The sequence below is a fragment of the Salvelinus fontinalis genome, chromosome 14 (assembly GCF_029448725.1).
Source record: "Salvelinus fontinalis isolate EN_2023a chromosome 14, ASM2944872v1, whole genome shotgun sequence".
Lineage (NCBI taxonomy): Eukaryota > Metazoa > Chordata > Actinopteri > Salmoniformes > Salmonidae > Salvelinus > Salvelinus fontinalis.
In genome coordinates this window covers 27,691,951-27,712,540 of record NC_074678.1, presented here as the reverse complement: position 1 = coordinate 27,712,540, position 20,590 = coordinate 27,691,951, and the positions used below count along the sequence as shown (strand labels likewise).

The 20,590-nt window shown below is 41.1% G+C and overlaps 3 protein-coding genes across 10 annotated transcripts in view; 2 read left to right on the top strand and 1 right to left on the bottom strand.

Annotated features, from left to right (window-relative positions):
- The first annotated feature begins 547 nt into the window (after positions 1–547).
- LOC129810551 (uncharacterized) lies at positions 548–2,985 on the top strand. Its single transcript, XM_055861156.1, has 2 exons — positions 548–721; positions 995–2,985. Exons 1-2 carry the CDS (start codon positions 548–550, stop codon positions 2,213–2,215), a joined length of 1,395 nt encoding a protein of 464 aa, XP_055717131.1. The 3' UTR covers positions 2,216–2,985.
- On the bottom strand, positions 2,456–9,246 carry LOC129810553 (replication factor C subunit 4-like). 2 transcript variants are annotated; one of them, XM_055861160.1, is made up of 11 exons: positions 8,880–9,246; positions 8,538–8,654; positions 8,220–8,298; positions 8,039–8,118; positions 7,800–7,919; positions 7,472–7,615; positions 7,189–7,309; positions 3,177–3,302; positions 2,981–3,061; positions 2,746–2,859; positions 2,456–2,657 (listed from the first exon to the last, which is right to left on the bottom strand). In XM_055861160.1, exons 2-11 carry the CDS (start codon positions 8,648–8,650, stop codon positions 2,562–2,564), a joined length of 1,074 nt encoding a protein of 357 aa, XP_055717135.1. In that variant the 5' UTR covers positions 8,651–8,654; positions 8,880–9,246; the 3' UTR covers positions 2,456–2,561. The 2 variants fall into 2 exon arrangements, with proteins under 2 accessions (XP_055717135.1, XP_055717133.1); XM_055861158.1 differs by having other exon boundaries at positions 8,538–8,658; positions 8,880–9,245.
- A 95-nt stretch (positions 9,247–9,341) lies between these two features.
- Positions 9,342–20,590, top strand: part of mcf2l2 (MCF.2 cell line derived transforming sequence-like 2) — a 146,438-nt gene continuing 135,189 nt past the window's right edge. For 4 of the 7 annotated variants that reach the window (XM_055861146.1, XM_055861151.1, XM_055861149.1 and 1 more), the window contains exon 1: positions 12,325–14,376. In XM_055861146.1, the coding sequence (XP_055717121.1) occupies positions 14,298–14,376 (79 nt within the window). In that variant the 5' untranslated portion in view covers positions 12,325–14,297. Of the gene's footprint in view, positions 10,162–12,324; positions 14,377–20,590 lie in introns of those variants that run through there. The other 3 variants (XM_055861143.1, XM_055861144.1, XM_055861150.1) reach the window with 3 other exon arrangements.

Sequence of the window (20,590 nt, the reverse complement as noted above, 5' to 3'; positions counted from 1 at the left end):
TCTAAAATCTAGTGCAGGTGTCAGGACACACCAGTATAATCTTTCTCTTATTCACGAGCAACTGAAGAGCAATAATGTAGAATGAAAGAAGTAAAAGTTCTGTGTGCTAGCTAGTTAGCCGGCATAAAATGTTACTGACCAAATTGCAATGCATTGTGGGAAATGCTTACGTAGCTAAACTGTTCAAATCAAAACACTGAACAGTCAGTCACACGTTGTTGCCAGATGAGAGGAATGCTGCTGCAACTAGCTAACGTCCGTTTGGTGAATTCTGAAAACGCACATAAGCTATGTCGTTAGGTTAGCTAATCAACGTAGCTACTTCCTTTGCTAACAATATACACAGGTTAGCTAGCAAGCAAAGAGTTTAGCCCAAAAATACTCATAACCAGAGCCATCTATGTATCTTAATACATGGCTGTGCTGATAACACCCATGGAATTATGAGTTAACGTTATCTAGCTCAAATTGAGCTTGAAAACATAGCAGTTAGCTGCATGCATGTCTCCATTTTGATGCTGTAGCTAGCTAGATTCGACACTAAGCCATGGAGAGTTCTATGAAGAAAGCTGTTGTGGAACGGAGGTCGAGGCTTCTGTATTTGTCCATGAGGCGTAGAGAGAAGATTAGGAAAGCCATCATGGATAAACGGATGGAAATCCAACGGCATATCAGACATAGAATGTATATCCTCAAAAAAATGAAGAGGCTTGCACATACAGTAAGTAACAAATGCACTTCTAAAAGGAATGTTTTGGATGTTGTGTAGAGATCACAATAGTCTTAATTTATACTTTCTAATTTAAATTGGGTTGGTGTGTGTGTGTGATATGATCATTAAGAAGGGTAAAGTGTATGTTTCAAGAGAACACATGCAGTATTTCAAAGACAAAATCAAATAGCCTAGGTGATTCAAACATTCCAACTTTAACAGTTTTTCAATGAGTAAAAAGTAGCAATTCAAATATCCATAACTGCTATATCTTTTTTTTAGTTTCAGCCACCACCAAGCTCACCTTCAAGACCATCCTCCCCCTCAAGACCCTCACCCATGAGACATTACTCACCTGCAGAGCCTAAATCAGACTGGTGGGAGAGGGTTGTGACTAAGGAGTTCCATCCTCAAGACTGGATCAACACATTCCATCTGACCAAGGACACATTTGACCAACTCTGTGACCAGCTCAGGCCGGAAGTAAAAGATCCTACCTGTCATGTCTCTCTGGAGAAACGCGTGGCAATGGTTATATTACGGTTGGCCACCAACTTGGACTATCTCTCTATCGGTGACCTACTTGGCACAAGCAGCACCACAGTAATCAAATGTGTACGAGACATATGCAATATCATTGTGACAGTGCTGAAGCCACTCTTCATTCATCAGCCAAGTGAACAGGAGCTGGAGGAAATTGCAGCTGCGTTCAACACACAGTGGGGTTTCCCTCATTGTGTGGGTGTCATTGATTCCCTTCACATTTCTGTGAAATCTCAAAGCCAAACCAGTGATGGCTGGAACAGCAAAGGATGGCCCTCCACGGTGGTGCAGGGAGTTGTGAATGGACATGGTCACTTCTGGGACATCCGTGTAGGCTTTTCAGGCAGCACTGATGATGCAACCATACTGCAGGGCTCTGAACTATGGATGTTGGCGAGAGAAGGGGGACTGTCACCGAAGACACCTCACAAACTCATGGGCCAACCTCTTGGCTATGTGCTGTTGGGTGATGCAGCCTTTCCTTTGCAGACCTGGTTGCTCAAATGTTATCCAGAGTCACCTCAACTAACACCTCAGCAACGTGCATTTAATACTCAGCTAAGCCATGCACGGACCCCTATTGAGGGTACCTTTCGTCGCCTGAAAGCCCGCTGGCAGTGCTTAAAGCGCAACAACAGCAATGCTGCCCTGATCCCTGTGATGACTCAGGCATGCTGCATTCTACATAATATGTGTGAGATGAATAATGATCCCTTTATGGAGAAGTGGCTTGAAGAGACGAGCCAAAGCCTTTCCCAGCCGTGTGACCTAGCTCCTGCATGTCTGGATGACTCCAATGGCGAGGCGGTGAGGTCTTTGCTATGTGATTACCTCCATCAGCTACCAGAATCACAGAAGCAGGACAGTACACATGCAGCGCCACCTGACCTGGCAGACTCTCGCCCTGTCACACTCTCCGAGTGTGCTGAAGCAGTCAACATATTAACTACACTAGACTGACAATGTTGATCTGTTACATCTGTAATCCTACTTTTCAAATGCATTGAAAAGTGATGTGTGTGTATATATGATGTATATTATGGACAGTATGTACATGTCTGCCATGAAGCATCCATATTTTATTTTTTAAATATAAAATATGGTTACTTGTTTGTTTCCTAACTGACTCAGAAATGTGAACTTTCTATAACACTGACCCCTAAAATATGACTTGAACAGCCCTGATTGACAAAGACAGTATTTACAGGAAACAATAACATTTTAATACAGTCAACCTACAAAAATGTATAGAAAAAGCTGTTGGTCTAGATGCATATGGAGAGGAATGATCCATGAGGTTCTGGAGTCAGTTACTCAGAGTAGCTTGCTGCATGATCACAGAACACATACTCAGCATCTGCAGGTACTCATCTGCACCATCCACTAAACACTTGTCAACCACCTGAAAAATGAGACAAATCAATAAGTCACTACTATTGTAAAATAAGATTGCCACATTGATGTAAGTTATGCCATTTTGAAACACCTACTGCCATCTTTTCTGTGATGGCAGACTTCTGCTTGTCATTCAGCTCTTCCTCTATGATGGCTTCGTGTAGCTGGTTGATGATTTGTGTGGCAGCATAGCCCTCATCTACCATGTTCTGTAAGTGGCAGAATGGCCGGGTGATTAGTCTGACAGAAAGCTGCTACATTAAAAGTGTCATGCAGTTAGATTTTCGATCCCTATGTAATGAAGCAGCAATAAAAAGTGAATGTGCATACCCGAACAGCAATCTCTAGTTTTTCAAATGTTCCCTTGAAACAGATTTTGAGCAAATTGTCAATCATCTTGGGAGGAACAACCTTAGAGAGGAATGTGAGCATAGGTGTCAGCAAAGTTGGATACCTCTCTTTTGACTAGACTGCACAGTGCAAAAAACAGGCAACTTGTTGAGTGAAATACAATAAAAGCACTCACCCCTGCTATCTCTATGACCGCATTCTCTGTGATCTCATTATCTGTGTTCAGCCGTGCAGCACTTTGAAGAAAGGTTATGGCTTTTCTAAGATCCCCTTCTGAAACCTTCACCAACGCTGCAATACCCTGCAGGAAAACAGAATGGAAGACGATTTTTATTCACTTTCATTTAACAAGGGGAAAAACACATTGAGACCTAGGTCTCATTTGCAAATGTGCCTTGGGATCAATACAGAAAATAAAATTATACACAATTAAAAAACACAAAATAAATAAATAGCAAATATTATATACACAAAAACAAAACACATTTATCAATATAAAAATCCCTTTCTCCTAAACTGACCCAGAGACAACAACACATCCAAATGAAACGTTACTTGGAGATTATTCCACATGATAGGGGCCTGATAGGAAAAGACAGATTTACCCAGCTCTGTGGATACACGTGCAGTCTCCAGCATTAACCAACCCTGTCATCTAGTGTTGTAATCCGAGTTTCTATATTTTCACAATGATGTTAAGTAAATTGTAGTTTGAGTTAGGCTTTATAAACAAAAACAGAATAATGAAGTGACCTACGTGTTTTTAGCAAGGTCCAACCAACTTCATGATAAAAACATCTAACAGTCAAAACGGTTTGATGTTAAAAAATGAAGTGTTTTTTATTTTATTTAACCTTTATTTAACCAGGTAGGCTAGTTTAGAACAAGTTCTCATTTACAACTGCGACCTGGCCAAGAATAAAGCAAAGCAGTTCGACACATACTGTAACACAGAGTTACACATGGAATAAACAAACATACAGCCAATAATACAGTAGAAAAAAGTCTACATTGTGTGCAAATATGGCCATGGTGGCGAAGTAATTACAATATACCAATTAAACACTGGAGTGATTGATGTGCAGAAGATGAATGTGCAAGTAGAGATACTGGGGTGCAAAGGAGCAAGATAAATAAATACAGTATGGGGATAAGGTAGTTGGATGGGTTATTTACAGATGGGCTATGTACAGGTGCAGTGATCTGTGAGCTGCTCTGACAGCTGGTGCTTATAGCTAGGGAGGGAGATATAAGTCTCCAGCTTCAGTGATTATTGCAGTTTGTTCCAGTCATTGGCAGCAGAGAACTGGAAGGAAAGGCGGCCAAAGTAGGAATTGGCTTTGGGGGTGACTAGTGAGATATACCTGCTGGAGCGCGTGCTACGGGTGGGTGCTGCTATGGTGACCAGTGAACTGAGATAAGGCGGGGCTTTACCTAGCAGAGACTTGTAGATGACCTGGAGCCAGTGGGTTTGGTGACGAGTATGAAGCGAGGGCCAGCCAACGAGAGCGTACAGGTCGCAATGGTGGGTAGTATATGGGGTTTTGGTAAAAAATTGATGGCACTGTGAAAGACTGCATGCAATTTGTTGAGTAGAGTGTTGGAGAATATTTTCTAAATGACATCGCCGAAGTCGAGGATCGGTAGGATGGTCAGTTTTACGAGGGTATGTTTGGCAGCATGAGTGAAGGATGCTTTGTTGCGAAATAGGAAGCCGATTCTAGATTTAATTTTGGATTGGAGATGCTTAATGTGAGTTTGTAAGGAGAGTTTACAGTCTAACCAGAGACCTAGGTATTTGTAGTTGTCCACATATTCTAAGTCAGAACCGTCCAGAGTAGTAATGCTGGACGGGCAGGCAGGCAGGTGCGGGCAGCGATCGGTTGAAGAGCATGCATTTAAGAGCAGTTGAAGGCAACAGAAGGAGAGTTGTATGGCATTGAAGCTCGTCTGGAGGTTACTTAACACAGTGTCCAAAGAGGGGCCAGAAGTATACAGAATGGTGTCGTCTGCGTAGAGGTGGATCAGGGAATCACCAGCAGCAAGAGCAACATCATTGATGTATACAGAGAAAAGAGTCAACCCAAACGATACGACGATACGAAAGAGAGGTTGAACAGGCTAGTAATAGGGGTCCAGATTTTGCCGCTCTTTCAGAACATCAGCTATCTGGATTTGGGTGAAGGAGAAATGGGGAGGCTTGGGCGAGATGCTGTGGGGGGTGCCGGGCAGTTGACCGGGGTTGGGGTAGCCAGGTGGCAAGCATGACCAGCCGTAGAAAAATACTTATTGAAATTCTCAATTATAGTGGATTTATCGGTGGTGACAATGTTTCCTCAGTGCAGTGGGCAGCTGGGAGGAGGTGCTCTTATTCTCCATGGACTTTACAGTGTCCCAGAACGTTTTGGAGTTTGTGCTACAGGATGCAAATTTCTGTTTGAAAAAGCTAGCCTTAGCTTTCCTAACTGCCTGTTTATATTGGTTCCTAACTTCCCTGAAAAGCTGCATATCACGGGGCTATTCGATGCTAATGCAGTACGCCACATTATGTTTTTGTGCTGATCAAGGGCAGACAGGTCTGGAGTGAACCAAGGACTAAATCTATTCCTGGTTCTACATTTTTTGAACCGAGCATGCTTATTTAAGATGGTGAGGAAGGCACTTTTAAAAGAATAACCAGGCATCCTCTACTGACGGGATGAGGTCAATATCATTCCAGGTCGATTAGAAAGGCCTGCTCGCTGAAGTGTTTTAGGGAGCGTTTGACAGTGATGACGGGTGGTCATTTGACCGCAGACCCATTACGGATGCAGGCAATGAGGCAGTGATCGCTGAGATCTTGGTTGAAAACAGCAGAGGTGTATTTGGAGGGCAAGTTAGTTAGGATGATATCTATGAGGGTGCCCGTGTTTACAGATTTGGGGTTGTACCTGGTAGGTTCATTGATAATTTGTGTGAGATTGAGGGCAAACTTAGATTGTAGGATGGCCGGGGTGTTAAGCATGTTCCAGTTTGGGTCACCTAGCAGCACGAGCTCTGAACATAGTTGGGGGGCAATCAATTCACATATGGTGTCCAGGGCGGTCTATAGCAAGCGGCAACGGTGAGAGACTTGTTTCTTGTTTCTGTGTGCTATGATAAATTGTGTCCAAGGGCTTCAAAACACTGGTAGCTGCATTCATGTATATAATATCGCCATAATCTATAACAGAAATAAATGTGGACTGAATATTTGTTTTCTACTATTTAATAAAAGGCAAGTCCTATTCCTATGGAAGAAGCCCAACTTCATTCTTAATTTCTTGACTAACTCGTCAACATGCTTTTTAAAAGATAGCTTTACCTCAATCCAGAAGCTCAGATATTTATAGGCGGGGACACGATCAATTGGGGCACCATCTACCATACTTATGCATAAAACATCAGTTACATTATTACATGATTTGGAAAATAACATGTACTTGGTTTTACCAGCATTTAGTATCAACTTCTGGTCAACCAAGGCCTTCTGCAAGGTAGTAAAAGCAGATTGAGGAGTCAGAGCCTGAGCTGCCGTAGGGGCAGTAGCGTATACAACAGTGTACGCAGATGACAGATGAAAGTTAGTTTTGTACAGATAGACCAATGCCGTTAATACAAATAGTGCAAAGAACTGGACCAAGAATCGAACCCTGTGTGACACCTTTTGTTATGTCTAGAAATCCTGACTTAACCCCATCAATAAGTATACACTGTTCTGTCTTTGAAATAATTCTCAAACCAGCTGCAAGCAGTCCGATCTAAGCCAATCATAGAGTTTCTGAATAAGTAAGGTGTGATCCACAGTGTCGAAAGCCTTGGACTGGTCAATGAAGAAGGCAGTAGTGTTTCTTCGTATCTAAACAATTTATGACATCATCTAAAACCATGGAAGTAGTAGAGATGATACTATGACCTGGTCTGAACCTGGACTGTTTTACATTCAGAAAATATTTAGCAGTTAAAAGGAATCCAGCTGAGTATTAATCAATGATTCCAGGATTTTTTCTAGGCAAGAGAGTTTGGTAAGGGGACGATAATTATTTAGATCACTCAGGTCGCCACCTTTATGTAGAGGAAGCACATGGACCGCCTTCCAAACTCTAGGGATAGTACCCAATATAATTGTAAAAAAATGATGATGCAGTGTGTACAGTTGTAATCATTACCTCCTTTGAGTACTTGAGATTCTCCTTGTCACAGATATCCAGCAGGCGCTCTTCTTGGACCTGATTTGCTAGAGGTTTGAAGCGGAATTTGGAGCATCTGGATGTCAGGGGCTCAATAATCCTGTAAATAAAATCAGTCAATTTAAGTTGGCTTAGCTACAGATTTAACATTTATTACATCATATTGTAAAGTGTCTCAAAGAGTTTGTAATGTTGTGTAAAAAAATACAACTTATAGATTTCATATTCTAGAGTGCCTCTTGGAATACGAAGCCCAATCGACCTGCTGACGTAGTTGCAGATGAGACAGAAGCGGGTGGTCCGGGACTCCTTCTCCATGGTGCGTCTGAGAGCAGCCTGAGCAGCATTGGTCATTGAGTCAGCCTCATCCAGGATGATGATCTTAAAGGGTGGGCATGGTTTCCCACTGTCGGAGGTAAGGAATGGAAAGAGGCTTTAATATCCTAATTTAACATGAACAATATGCTGACTGTTATAGGGGGTAAGGAAAGTACATGTATTATATGATCTGATTTGTTGTGTAGATTGAGCTTGCTACATGTGTGTTTGGGGGGGGTATGTGAATGAAGGTTAAGGAAACTGGTACTTGCTCAGTGCGGTGGCCTGCTACAGTCAGCTGGGCAAATCTCTTGACTTTCTCTCTCACCACCTGAATCCCTCTCTCATCGGAGGCATTCAGCTCCAGCACTCTCTGTCGGTACAGCTCTGGCCTGTGGAAAGGAAGGGACACTGAAAACTTACTGTGGTGTAGACAAGCACTGAAACCCACAAACACATATCTGCATCAGTTGGAATGCAGTAATCTGGAAAGCTGGTGAGTCCCTCTCACCCATAAAGTTCCCTGGCTGCAGCCAGGATGGTGGAGGTCTTTCCTGTTCCAGGTGGTCCATAGAACAGCAGATTGGGGAGCTGCAACAGAAATCATGTAATATTCAAACAGAATCGCAGGCAGACAGTATTTACCCTAAGCATATGAAGTCACTACTCATGGAATTGAAGAGGCTACTTACATCAGCGCCCTCTATAGTCTTCTTCAGCACAGCAACCACCTCCTCTTGAAACGCCACCTCTTCCATACATTTTGGTCGACTGTAAACAGCCAAACAAGGGTTTTCAGTGTTGATCAAATTAATGTAGGGTTTTCAGTGTTGATCAAATTAATGTAGGGGTTTCTTTCTGACTAAACATATTAAGCCACTTTAATTATCACCAAGACATTTGTCTGCAGCTACCGAATAGCATTTCTATTCTTTGGGTGTCTGTAATTACATTCTATGAATGAAGATTCTCAAGGGCTTATACTACAACCGCTGAGAAATTGAACGTACTATTTCTCTACCCAGGGGACAGATTTCTGCTTCTTCTCTCCACTGGTCCCTGTGCCTTTCTCTTTCAGAGGTCTGGTGCCTTGAGTTGATGTTCCTTTCAAAAACGCCTGCATGGCTCTTCCTTGAAAATGGGATTTAGAAAACAGATCACTGCCCATTAGTCACCGAGTCATACTTGACTGTCAAAAAGAGGGTGACGTTCACCTCTTTCTTTGACAAGCTAGCTAACGTTAGCTGGCTAAACAATAACAACCACCAGTTAGCTAGCTCGCAGAACAGTTAGCAAGTAGCAACAGTGCTCATTAGCTAGCTATATAGCTTTGGTAATAAGAATCAACTTACCCAAAGTTGATTGAAACCGGACTTTACAGTTAACTTACACCGTTTAAAAATAATTAGGTATATGTAGCTAGATAAAATGCGTTGACATTCGGAATGTGTAATCTGTTGACATGTGTGGTTGATTTCCCGCCCTGACGGTTGTCACTAGTTACCACAGCCACAAAATTAGAATTATGTCTAAAACCCCGCCTATTTATAAAATGTATCTTCTTAAAATAAAATCATAGACGTAACCCTAACCTTAACTGAACGGCTAACCTTATGCCTAACATTACATTAAGATCAAAAAGCATTTTTGTTTTGTTTTCATAAATTTTTACAACACAGCCAATGTTGACTTTGTGGCTGTTGTAACTAGTGACAACCCGCCCTGATGGAGAAGATGCGACGCCTTCTTCCGCCTACGATACTCTTTTTCCTCCAATCAGAGAGTTGAGCGACGGTAACGTTTTAGTATTCAATGCGGATTCTTCTCTTCATCCGTCATCTCGTCTAGGGAGGTAGTTCATGTTGTACTACTATCGAATGATGTATTTAAAATAACATAGTGAGGAAAAAAGTGCAATTATGCCATGGCATTGTTTAATACTCGTTTCTTATTGGCTTGAAGGGCATTCTAGAGCGTGCATTATTTTCGTATGACACACGGTATATCGGCACGGTAGAATTTGGCTTTAATTCATACTTACATGTTTTGAAAGCAAAAGTCGAGTTGAAAACATGATTGGTATTGTTGAATTCGATTATTATAATAGAAAGCTAGAACTGATGGTTTGGTTAGCTAAAATAGCACGTCTGTTTGATTACCACAGCAACTATTGTAGTTATCTAGTAAACTTGCTAGCTACTTCAGATGTTGAACACATTTCTAGTGGCAAATTAATGAACACATTTCTAGTGGCAAATGTGTTGAATTATAGCCATAGTATAAAAGGGATAATGATCAACTCGGGGCCCAATGCTTTCTCTGGAAAATAACGCAACTCATTGGAAGGTAATTTCAACTCAGTTACATCGTCATGGAAAACACCTTTGACGTCCTTCAACATTATTTTCAATAGAACGCACAGCCCCTCGTTGATTATCCCTTACACATTTTCATTTTGTATGCCTCATCACCAGTCACGACCAGCTGTCAGTTATTCATGATTGTCGCCTGGGGTAATGGAGTGACCATTTATATTTCTATGGGAGTGACATTAGGGGCGCAGATGTCTATGGGGCGTCTGCTCGATGCTCGTCTCCTAGGCAATCGCCACGGTCCCAAGGGCAACGACGTGTGGTAAGAAGATAATGCCCTTGGCTTGCATGTTTGCTTTCATCAAAATGTGGGACAGAGTAGTAGAGGGATGGGTTGACCTTATTGTATTGAATCATGCTTTCTTGCATGACATTGCACTATTAATACTATCTGTATTAATACAGCCAGTGATGGGGAAGCTACTTTGAAAATATAGGTTACCAAGCTACCATATTACTTCACAATGGAAGAAGTTAAGCTACATCAAAGCTACCCTAAAGAAAAATGTTGTTTACTTATATATATATAGTCAGGACAATACTGGTCAAGGAGGGAAACTTTATTTTTATAGTTGAAATGTTTTATTTTTAATTTTTGTTGGATTATTTTAGTTTACAAATTACGATTAGGGGAATTTTATTAAGGGAAAATATTTTGTTTTGGGAATTTTATAAATTTCTATGTCGGATGGAAATGCCCTTGTCCTGAGCAAAATTCAATCTCTCAAAAAATGATATAATGAATATGAACTAGAAGAATATTTATCTCAAAGCTGTGATTCATAAAAAAATGTGGCCTGCGATTTGGTAAAGATTTGTAAGAAATCCTGAATGAATCAGGAATGAGCAGGTTCAGCTACACCATAACATTATTCATGTCCTCATTACATGTAGTGCAATAAGACTGCTCATGGTCTGAAAAGTTCTCTACTTTTGATAGATTTAAACAAACTACAGTGTATTCTGAAAGTATTCAGACCCCTTGACCCTTTCCACATTTTGTTACGTTACAGCCTTATTCTAAAATGTATTCCATTATTTTCATCAATCTATACACAATACCCCATAATGACAAAGCAAAAACAGGTTTCACAAATGTTTGCAAAATTATGAAAAATGAAAAAATGGAAATATCACATTTAGATAAGTATTCAGACCCTTTACTCAGTACTTTGTTGAAGCACTTTTGGCAGCAATTACAGCCTCAAGTCTTTGGGTATGACGCTACTACCTTGGCATACCTGTATTTGGGGAGTTTCTCACATTCTTCTGTGCAGACTCTCTCAAGATCTGTCAGTTTGGATAGGGAGCGTCTCTGCACAGCTATTTTCAGGTCTCTCCAGAGATGTTTTTCATTAAGGATCTCTCTTTACTTTGCTCCATTCATCTTTCCCTTGAACCTGCCTAGTCTATCAGTCCCTGTCCCTGAAAATCTCCACAGCCTGATGCTGCCACCACCATGCTTCACCCTGGAAAGAGTGCCAGGTTTCCTCCAGACGTGACGCTTGGTATTCAGGCCAAAGACTTCAATCTTGATTTCATGAGACCAGAGAATCTTGTTTCTCATGGTCTGAGTGTCCTTTAGGTGCCTTTTGGCAAACTCCAAGCAGGCTGTCATGTGTCTTTTACTGAGGAGTGGCTTCCATCTGGCCACTCTATCATAAACGCCTGATTGGTGGAGTACTGCAGAGATGGTTGTTCTTCTGGAAGGTTCTCCCATCTACACAGAGAAACTCTGGAGTTCTGTCAGAGTGACCATCGGCTTCTTGGTCACCTCCATGACCAAGGCTCTTCTCCCCCGATTGCTCAGTTTGGCCTGGCGGCCAACTCTAGGAAGAGTTGGTGGTTCCAAGCTTCTTCCATTTAAGAATGATGGAGGCCACTGTGTTCTTGGGGACCTTTAATGCTTCAGAAATGTTTTGGTATCCTTCCCCAAATCTGTGCCTCGACACAATCCTGTCTCGGAGCTCTATGGACAATTCCTTTGACCTCATGGCTTGGGTTTTTCTCTGACATGCACAGTCAACTGTGGGACCTTATATAGACAGGTATGTGCCTTTCCAAATCATGTCCAATCAATTGAATTTACCACAGCTGCACTCCAATCACGTTGTAGAAACATATCAAGTATGATCAATTGAAACAGGATGCTCCTGGGCTCAATTTCGAGTCTCATAGCAAAGGGTCTGAATACTTATGTAAATAAGGTATTTCTATTTTTTTTCTTTAATACATTTGCGAAAATTGCTAAAAACCTGTTTTCGCCTTGCCATTATGGGGTATTGTGTGTAGATTGATGAGGATTTTTTAAATCCATTTTCGAATGAAGCTGTAATCTAACTAAATGTGGAAAAAGTCAAGGGATCTGAATACTTTCCGAATGCACTGTAATTCGAAATCACCATGGTCACAACCATAAACTGTCAACTCCATCTATCTGATGGATAGAATATGAATTTTGGTTCAAATATGTTTGTTTTTATGTAGATTTTAGAGTCATAAAGCAACTGAGGAAAAACAAAATTTCTACTTTTTATACCACTTGAATGAAGAAAATTGCAATTTTTGTTAACTCTGTCAGATTTTTGTCTAACGTAAACTCCGTCAGAGTACTGGAAGATCTGATAGAATGGTTATGTTTATATTGGGGATTTAAAAATGGATCATGTTTCATATTTTGTGTGGCTCGTCAAATCTGTCACTGATGGCTAAACCCCCTTAATATACATTTTATTTGTCAATATTCTGAAAAATATGTTTAAGGACTGTTCTGCAACATATGCTTAAACTATTGAAGCATTTGCTGTACTAGACCTAAGGGATGATGTTTGCTTTATACATGTTTTTTATATATTCTGAATCTAGAAAAACTTGCCAAAATGCTAATAGTATTAGCCCTGAGTGGACAAAATATTAGGTACACCTTCCTAATATTGAGTTGCACCACCCTTTTGCCATCAGAACAGCCTCATTTTGTTGGGGCATGGACTCTACAAGGTGTCAAAAGAGTTCCACAGGGATGCTGGCCCATGTTGATTCCAGTGCTTCCCACAGTTGTGTCAAGTTGGCTGGATGTCCTTTGGGTGGGAGACCATTCTTGATACACACAGGAAACTGTTGAGTGTGAAAAAGCCAGCAGCGTTTCAGTTCTTGACACATTCAAACCAGTGCACCTGGCACCTACTACCATACCCTGTTCAAAGGCGCTTACATTTCTTGTCTTGCCCATTCACCCTCTGAATGGAACACATACATAATCCATGTCTCAATTGTCTCAAGGCTTAAAAATCCTTCTTTAACCTACTTCTCCCTGATTGAAGTGGATTTAATAGGTGACATCAGTAAGGGATTATAGCTTTCACCTGGATTCACCTGATCAGTCTATCTATGCCATGTAAAAAGCAGGTGTTCCTAATGCTATAAAACAAAACAAAAAAAATATTTGTATTATATAGTTCAATAATCTAATGTTAGACTCAAACAATCAAAGTCTTTAAACTTGTTGGACAATAAATATAAAAAAGAAATGTCTTACAGAGTGGACATAAATCCAGTTAGGTGCATTTTATGAAACAAATCTAGAATTGGTAGGTTGTTCCCTTACATGGTGTGATAGCTGATACTTTGGTCTATCAAAATATATAATTCCAATTTTGTTAATATTAATACAAATATTTGTGAAAAAACTAGTTGAGATTGTCCTGTTTTTCAAGAATCCCTGATCTACATATTTAATTTCTGAATGCTAACACCCTATTTCAGCCTACATATTTCCATTATTAAAATGGATTACATGAAAATGAAATCCTTTACTTACAATATTATATTTTAAATGTTATGATATTATTTGATATTGTCTGCCATTTAGATTAAGCAGATTTTTTAAGAAGCAACATTTTCATCATAGCCCAAGTGGTACTGTAGCTCCATTCCAGTGGCTCTATAGCTCCAGGTTTTGTGTTATGGAATCCATTAGCCCCCTATCTCCCCAAGGCAGGTAGCTGCTCCCTGATTTGCTTCCTGGTGTCTGACTCAGCCTTTATTACAGCAAGCCGAGCATCAGCCTGAAAGCAGCGTTAGCCCATCCTGATTGGCTCACACAGTGAGCGTGTGTGTATCCATCCATTACTAATGACACATACACATACTATGCTAAATTGTATTGTACTTTTTGAGGAAAAAATATATTTTTTGTGGAGTTAGAGGTATCCGCAGAACCTGAAGTTGCTTCCCTTCTCTCACATCATCTCTGAGGTGCTTTTGGACTGGGAGTGGCACTGTGCTTTGTGCGTGAAGGGTCCTTCAGCCTCCGGTGAGGGAGCGGATTGACGAAGGAGAGTGGTGGAGAGTAGAGCAGAGGAGGGGAGAGAGGAGAGCCGAAGCTGCACACACCCTGAGATGCTCTGCTGGCTAAGAGAGGAGGAGATGTCTCTGCAGGAGTTCCAGCAGCGTGTGGGCTGTGTCATCACACATGTCGGTGAGTGTCCTGTCTTCATCCCTCCATCAGCCATCAGCCATCAGCCACACTGGGGGTTGTGGGGAGGGAAGGGGTATGTACCAGGGAGAGAGGGAGCAGGGAGGTGATACCCAGCAGCTGCTCCCTGGATGGTCTCCCTATTCCAGGCAGTATCCTTAGAAATGCTCAGATATGGAATTGCTTAATAATAGAGATACATGTGTAAATGTATGGTCTAAACTGGTAGAAATGTCAGATTTGGGCTGATCATTATAGCTGCAATTTACATAGTTAGTTCAAGGTCATAGTCAACGTTACACAAATAACCATGAAGTATGTGGTTATATCTAGTGGGATCTGGTATGTGGATTTATATTTTATTTTTGTATAATTCATAATGGACGCATCATGTTCCTCACACCAGTCAGACTTCTCATACTATGCTGGTGTAGTAACTAGTTGTCACAGAACTTCACAGGGGTGTCATCAGAGAGTGTGATTGTCAAATCAAATCAAAGAAAAATCCAATTTGATTTGTCACATACACATGGTTAGCAGATGTTAATGCTCGTGTAGCGAAATGCTTGTGGTGTAGCAAAATGCTTGTGATGTAGCGAAATGCTTGTGATGTAGCGAAATTGTTGTGGTGTAGCGAAATGCTTGTAGTGTAGCGAAATGCTTGTGATGTAGCGAAATGCTTGTGGTCATATGCTCCTATATTGAAAATTATTTTTCCATTATCTGATAATCCAATCCCATCCCATTCTTATTATGAATTTAATTGTAAATCACTATAACCACATTTAAGAGCTAATATGTATATCATCGTGAAGATAGATATACTGTATTTACTGGTATCTATGGGTTTCATTAGCTATTTAATAAAAGTAAATGTTATTAGCCAAAGAAAACAGAAAACCTAATATAAATCTCGTTAGATTCCTATTTCCCCCTCTCTCAATTCCTCTTGTTGACCACCATTCCACATTCTACATCCGGGTCTTCCGGGCTGGGTAGAGGAAGTAGGTTATTGTGCCACGCTGGAGATTGTTACGGAGTGTCTTCTATCATGGCTCTAGTGAGGCAGGCAGTCAGCAGCCATCCATGGGGGAGGGGACCATGCAGGCAGTTACCATAGAAACTGAGATAGCCCAAGCTTGTGTGCATCAGGCCCTATTGATTTATGGAAGCAGCCTCCCCTGTGTTGCTGCTTGCATCTCTCACGCCCCCAATTTATCAGAGACCCCCAATTATCGTCAGTGTCATGTTATATGTTGAGCGTTATAGATCGCTGTCGTGATAATACAGTTGAAGTCGGAAGTTTACATACACCTTGTCAAATACATTTAAACTGTTTTTCACAATTCCTGACATTTAATCCTAGTAAAAATTCCCTGTCTTAGGTCAGTTAGGATCACCACTTTATTTTAAGAATGTGAAATGTCAGAATAATAAGAGAGAGAAGGAATTATTTCAGATTTTATATCTTTCATCACATTCCCAGTTGGTCAGAAGTTTATATACACTCAATTAGTATTTGGTAGCATTGCCTTTAAATTGTTTAACTTGGGTCAAACATTTTGGGTAGGCTTCCACAAGCTTCCCACAATAAGCTGAGTGAATTTTGGCCCATTCCTCCTGACAGAGCTGGTGTAACTGAGTCAGGTTTGTAGGCCTCCTTGCACGCACACACTTTTTCAGTTTTCTATGGGATTGAGGTCAGGGCTTTGTGATGGCCACTCCAATACCTTGACTTTGTTGTCCTTAAGCCATTTTGCCACAACTTTGGAAGTATGCTTGGGGTCATTGTCCATTTGGAAGACCCATTTGCGACGAAGCTTTAACTTCCTGACTGTTGTCTTGAGATGTTGCTTCAATATATCCACATAATGTTCCTTTCTCATGATGCCATCTATTTTGTGAAGTGCACCAGTCCCTCCTGCTGCAAAGCACCCCCAAAACATGATGCTGCCACCCCCGTGCTTCATGGTTGGGATGGCGTTCTTCGGCTTGCAAGCTTCCCCCTTTTTCTTCCAAACATAACAATGGTCATTATGGCCAAACAGTTCCATTTTTGTTTCATCAGACCAGAGGACATGTCTCCAAAAAGTACGATATTTGTCCCCATGTGCAGTTGCAAACCGTAGTCTGGCTTTTTTATGGCGGTTTTGGAGCAGTGGCTTCTTCCTTGCTGAGCAGCCTTTCAGGTTATGTTGATATAGGACTCATTTTACTGTGGATATAGATACTTTTGTACCTGTTTCCTCCAGCATTTTCACAAGGTCCTTTGCTGTTGTTCTGGGATTGATTTGCACTTTTCTCACCAAAGTACGTTCATCTCTAGGAGACAGAACGCGTCTCCTTCCTGAGCGGTATGACGGCTGCGTGGTCCCATGGTGTTTATACTTGCGTACTATTGTTTGTACAGATGAACGTGGTACCTTCAGGCATTTGGAAATTGCTCCCAAGGATGAACCAGACTTGTGGAGGTCTACAATTGTTTTTCTGAGGTCTTGGCTGATTTCTTTTGATTTTCCCATGATGTCAAGCAGAGGCACTGAGTTTGAAGGTAGGCCTGTAAATACATCCACAGGTACACCTCCAATTGACTCAAATGATGTCAATTAGCCTATCAGAAGCATCTAAAGCCATGACATCATTTTCTGGAATTTTCCAAGCTGTTTAAAGGCACTGTCAACTTAGTGTATGTAAATTTCTGACCCACTGGAATTGCGATACAGTGAATTATAAGTGAAATAATCTGTCTGTAAACAATTGTTGGGAAAATGACTTGTGTCATGCACAAAGTAGATGTCCTAACCGACTTGCCAAAACTATAGTTTGTAAATTAGAAATTTGTGGAGTGGTTGAAAAACGAGTTTTAATGACTCCAACCTAAGTGTATGTAAACTTTCGACTTCAACTGTATGTTATTATACCAATCTGACCTAAATACCGTATCCCCAAAGCGTCCTTTATAAAAGGTTCATAATAAGCTTCTCTTTACAGAAGATGATTGACTTGCTACACAAGACGCTGATGACAGTAATGTTATTCTGCAAGTGGCATTTATTCACCATTGATTTATTTAAGATCAAAGACACAACCCTCTGTTTATCTGTAAGGGATGTAGAACTGTGCAGCTTCAATCACATACTTGACATTTTAAGACATGAGTGGGAAATGGTGAGCTTGGCAGCTGATGTCGGCAGCAATACCTCAGAGGTATCATTGCAATTAAAACCTTGTAACAGGCTCCATGACTCACAGGGAGAGAGAAAGAGAGAGATTCAAGCCTTATCTGAGTGAAGGCTGCGTAATTTACGGTAATGTCGTATAGATTTTATGAATGATTCATGATAACAAATTATGTTTCAAAACAGAATTATTGTAATGATTAGAATTCAGACCGTAGTATTTGTATCCAGTCACAGCTCTCCCAAACAAATTATATTTAGAGGAAAATACATTACCTAATTGAAATGAACCTTCAAATAGTTTTCAGGAAGAAAAGGTCAGGCAAAGTATGTTTTGTTTTGTTGCCTCTGTAGCAACAGTGGAATTACAGTAGCACAATGCTTCTTGTGTACTGGGAAATCCTCCATAACTCACCCCAAGGATCTCTAATATGAAGAATTACATTTCCATACAGGAAAATATCAACTCAGTATTACTGGTTGAATTCTTAACCTCATTGTGTGCAAAGAATTTGGCCCAGTGTAGCAGTAACCCTAATTTTGCACACTGTACTATTTAGCAGAGTAGAAGAATGGAAATGTGTGGCATCAGTCACCCGTTGCTAATTGAACTAAGAGGATTAGTATGGTCTGACCACTCATGGCTGGCCCCATATACAATATGTGGTTAACACAGAGAAATGAAACAGTCTATAGGCCTATCGAAAAAGAAAATACAACCACTTCCAAACATGAGCACAGAATAGAGACACAGCTTGCAGCTGACAGGGAATCATAAAGGCACCAAGGCTGGAAAACACATTCAAATATCCGAGTAATAACTACAATATATGGTTTCCGGAGGCATTTCGTTTCAAGCATAATTTGTGTGAAAGTGACATGACAATGTATATGTTCTGCTGGCTCTACAACACAGACCTCTATCCTAGACGTTGTATATTTTGTGTGAGCATGTTTATGGTTTTTCTCACCATAAATGTTGGCTAACTTGTCTGTCATTCATTTTGTTGTAACTATGGCACTGTGGTAGTTATATCCTCTTACAGTAAGCCATGAATCTATTGAAACTCTATGGACATCTGCAATGTTGGTTTGTGCAGGTTATCATAGATAGATAAATAGAAATCAGCATTGTTCTGTCCCTCCCTTTATCTATGTGCCCATCCCTCATCGGCTTAGCAGCCAAAGGGTCAGTGCTATTCTCTAAAATCAATACCAGATGCCACCATGAGGGCCTGGTGCCATGTTATTCTGTGATACTGATAGTACATTCATAAGCCTTGGCACAGAATGAGACACAATTCAGATCTATAAAAAACTGTCCCATACGCAGAGAGGTAAACAATGGGAAGGTCAAAGGGTCATCCTCTCTCCTGTTGGAACAGCAGCCCTGGTGTTCATCATCTCAAACGGCTTGAGCAGATGCCTTCCTTCCTTACCTCTCACCTCTGAAATCATATCCCCTCACAACAATGCCGTCAACTTTATCTCCGTGTTTGTATTTTAGATTGTGTGGATTTTGGATTTAATGTTTGTAGTGATACAAGATTATATTATTTGTCGATTTGATTTAAACAAAATTGCAATGTTACACATTGGCACAAGTGCATAGAATCTGCAGACACATCATAGGCTGTTTGTTTTTTGTATCAGTGTAACCGATGTGAAATGGCTAGCTAGTTAGCGGTGGTGTGCGCTAATACCGTTTCAATCGGTGACGTCACTCTCTGAGACCTTGAAGTAGTTGTTCCCCTTGCTCTGCAAGGGCTGCGGCTTTTGTGGCGCGATGGGTAACGATGCTTCGTGGGTGACTGTTGTAAGTGTGCAGAGTGTGCCTGGTTCGAGCCCAGGTAGGGGCGAGGAGAGGGACGGACGCTATACTGTTACATCAGTCATAGGTTGTCAACATCTTTGAACCTCTTTAGGTCAGATAGGGGTTCCAGCCATCAATATCCCTGGTGACATAACCCCAGACAGCTCTGGGCTTGTTTACCCAGCCAGGCCAACCTTGTTTTTATGACGTAGGCTATATTCACACTGCTTCCTATTTGTCCCTGCTTTACGTGAAATGGGCTCTCGACATCCTTTGGAAAACGTTGGTCTTTTTTCGCACAGTCCCCTTTGGGCTTTGGCCAGCATTTGACTTGTGCTCACAGTAACACAATGGAACAATAGCCCACTGAGCCTTAAGATATGAACATATATTTGAAAGTCTGGCCTAATTTCTTACTCTAGTGTAACTACTCGAGTCCTAGAGGGCTGAGGGTGGCCCCTCAGATCATCTTAGATCAAATGAGGTCAAGCTCCACAGCATGCTTGGGAAACCAGATGGCACGTAGGGGGAAGAGAGGAGTCTTACTATGTCAGCCTAGGACACAGAGAGGGAGTACTTGGGATTACTACTCCCTATTCTCCTTCTGTGACCTTGACCCCATGACCCTCCACTCTCTGAAGGTGGGTAGGAAGGTTTGCGGCAAGGTTTGCTCACCCCCCCCACAGGGCATTGTTTTTGAGAATAATTACCTCTCAAGGCCACTGTGTCGATTCATTGTAGACAATAACACTGCAGATGTTAAGAACCTTAATCTATCTCGCAAGGGGCTGCAGTATATTGTGTGCAGTCACAGCAGACCTGATCTTTGGATCGATTTCCTATCCTCAGTGCCTCTCACGATTGAGAGCTTTGATGCATGCTCTGCTCCTGCCCTGGTAACTGAGGTTCACAGCACTAATAATTTATACATCAGATAATAGACCAGATGTTTACAACAGCTCTGAATGTGGGACAACATACTGCTAATTTATTATTAAATGGTGCTGAAACTATCTTTTTTCATGATGTTTTCACTTATTTTAACATAATGTTTTTTCAGACTGGGTAGGGTGGTTCCTGTCAGAGAAATCAACAAATGGAAGGTAAATATATGCTATTTGGACTTGACGGACTCAGTTGTAATTTAGTCATGTACTACTTGTGAAGAGGACCAGCTGAACCTTCCAATATCTATATTTTAAAAACAGGGTGACTTTGTGTTGAC

Excerpts from the sequence above, each read along its gene's own strand:
- LOC129810551 (XM_055861156.1), top strand. The coding sequence starts at position 548 with ATGGAGAGTTCTATGAAGAAAGCTGTTGTGGAACGGAGGTCGAGGCTT. Across the intron at positions 722-994 it reads TGAAGAGGCTTGCACATACA|TTTCAGCCACCACCAAGCTC; the intron begins GTAAGTAACAAA and ends TCTTTTTTTTAG.
- LOC129810553 (XM_055861160.1), bottom strand. The coding sequence starts at position 8,650 with ATGCAGGCGTTTTTGAAAGGAACATCAACTCAAGGCACCAGACCTCTG. Across the intron at positions 7,920-8,038 it reads GCAGCCAGGGAACTTTATGG|GCCAGAGCTGTACCGACAGA; the intron begins GTGAGAGGGACT and ends TCCTTTCCACAG. Across the intron at positions 7,310-7,471 it reads ATCTGCAACTACGTCAGCAG|GATTATTGAGCCCCTGACAT; the intron begins GTCGATTGGGCT and ends TTTTATTTACAG.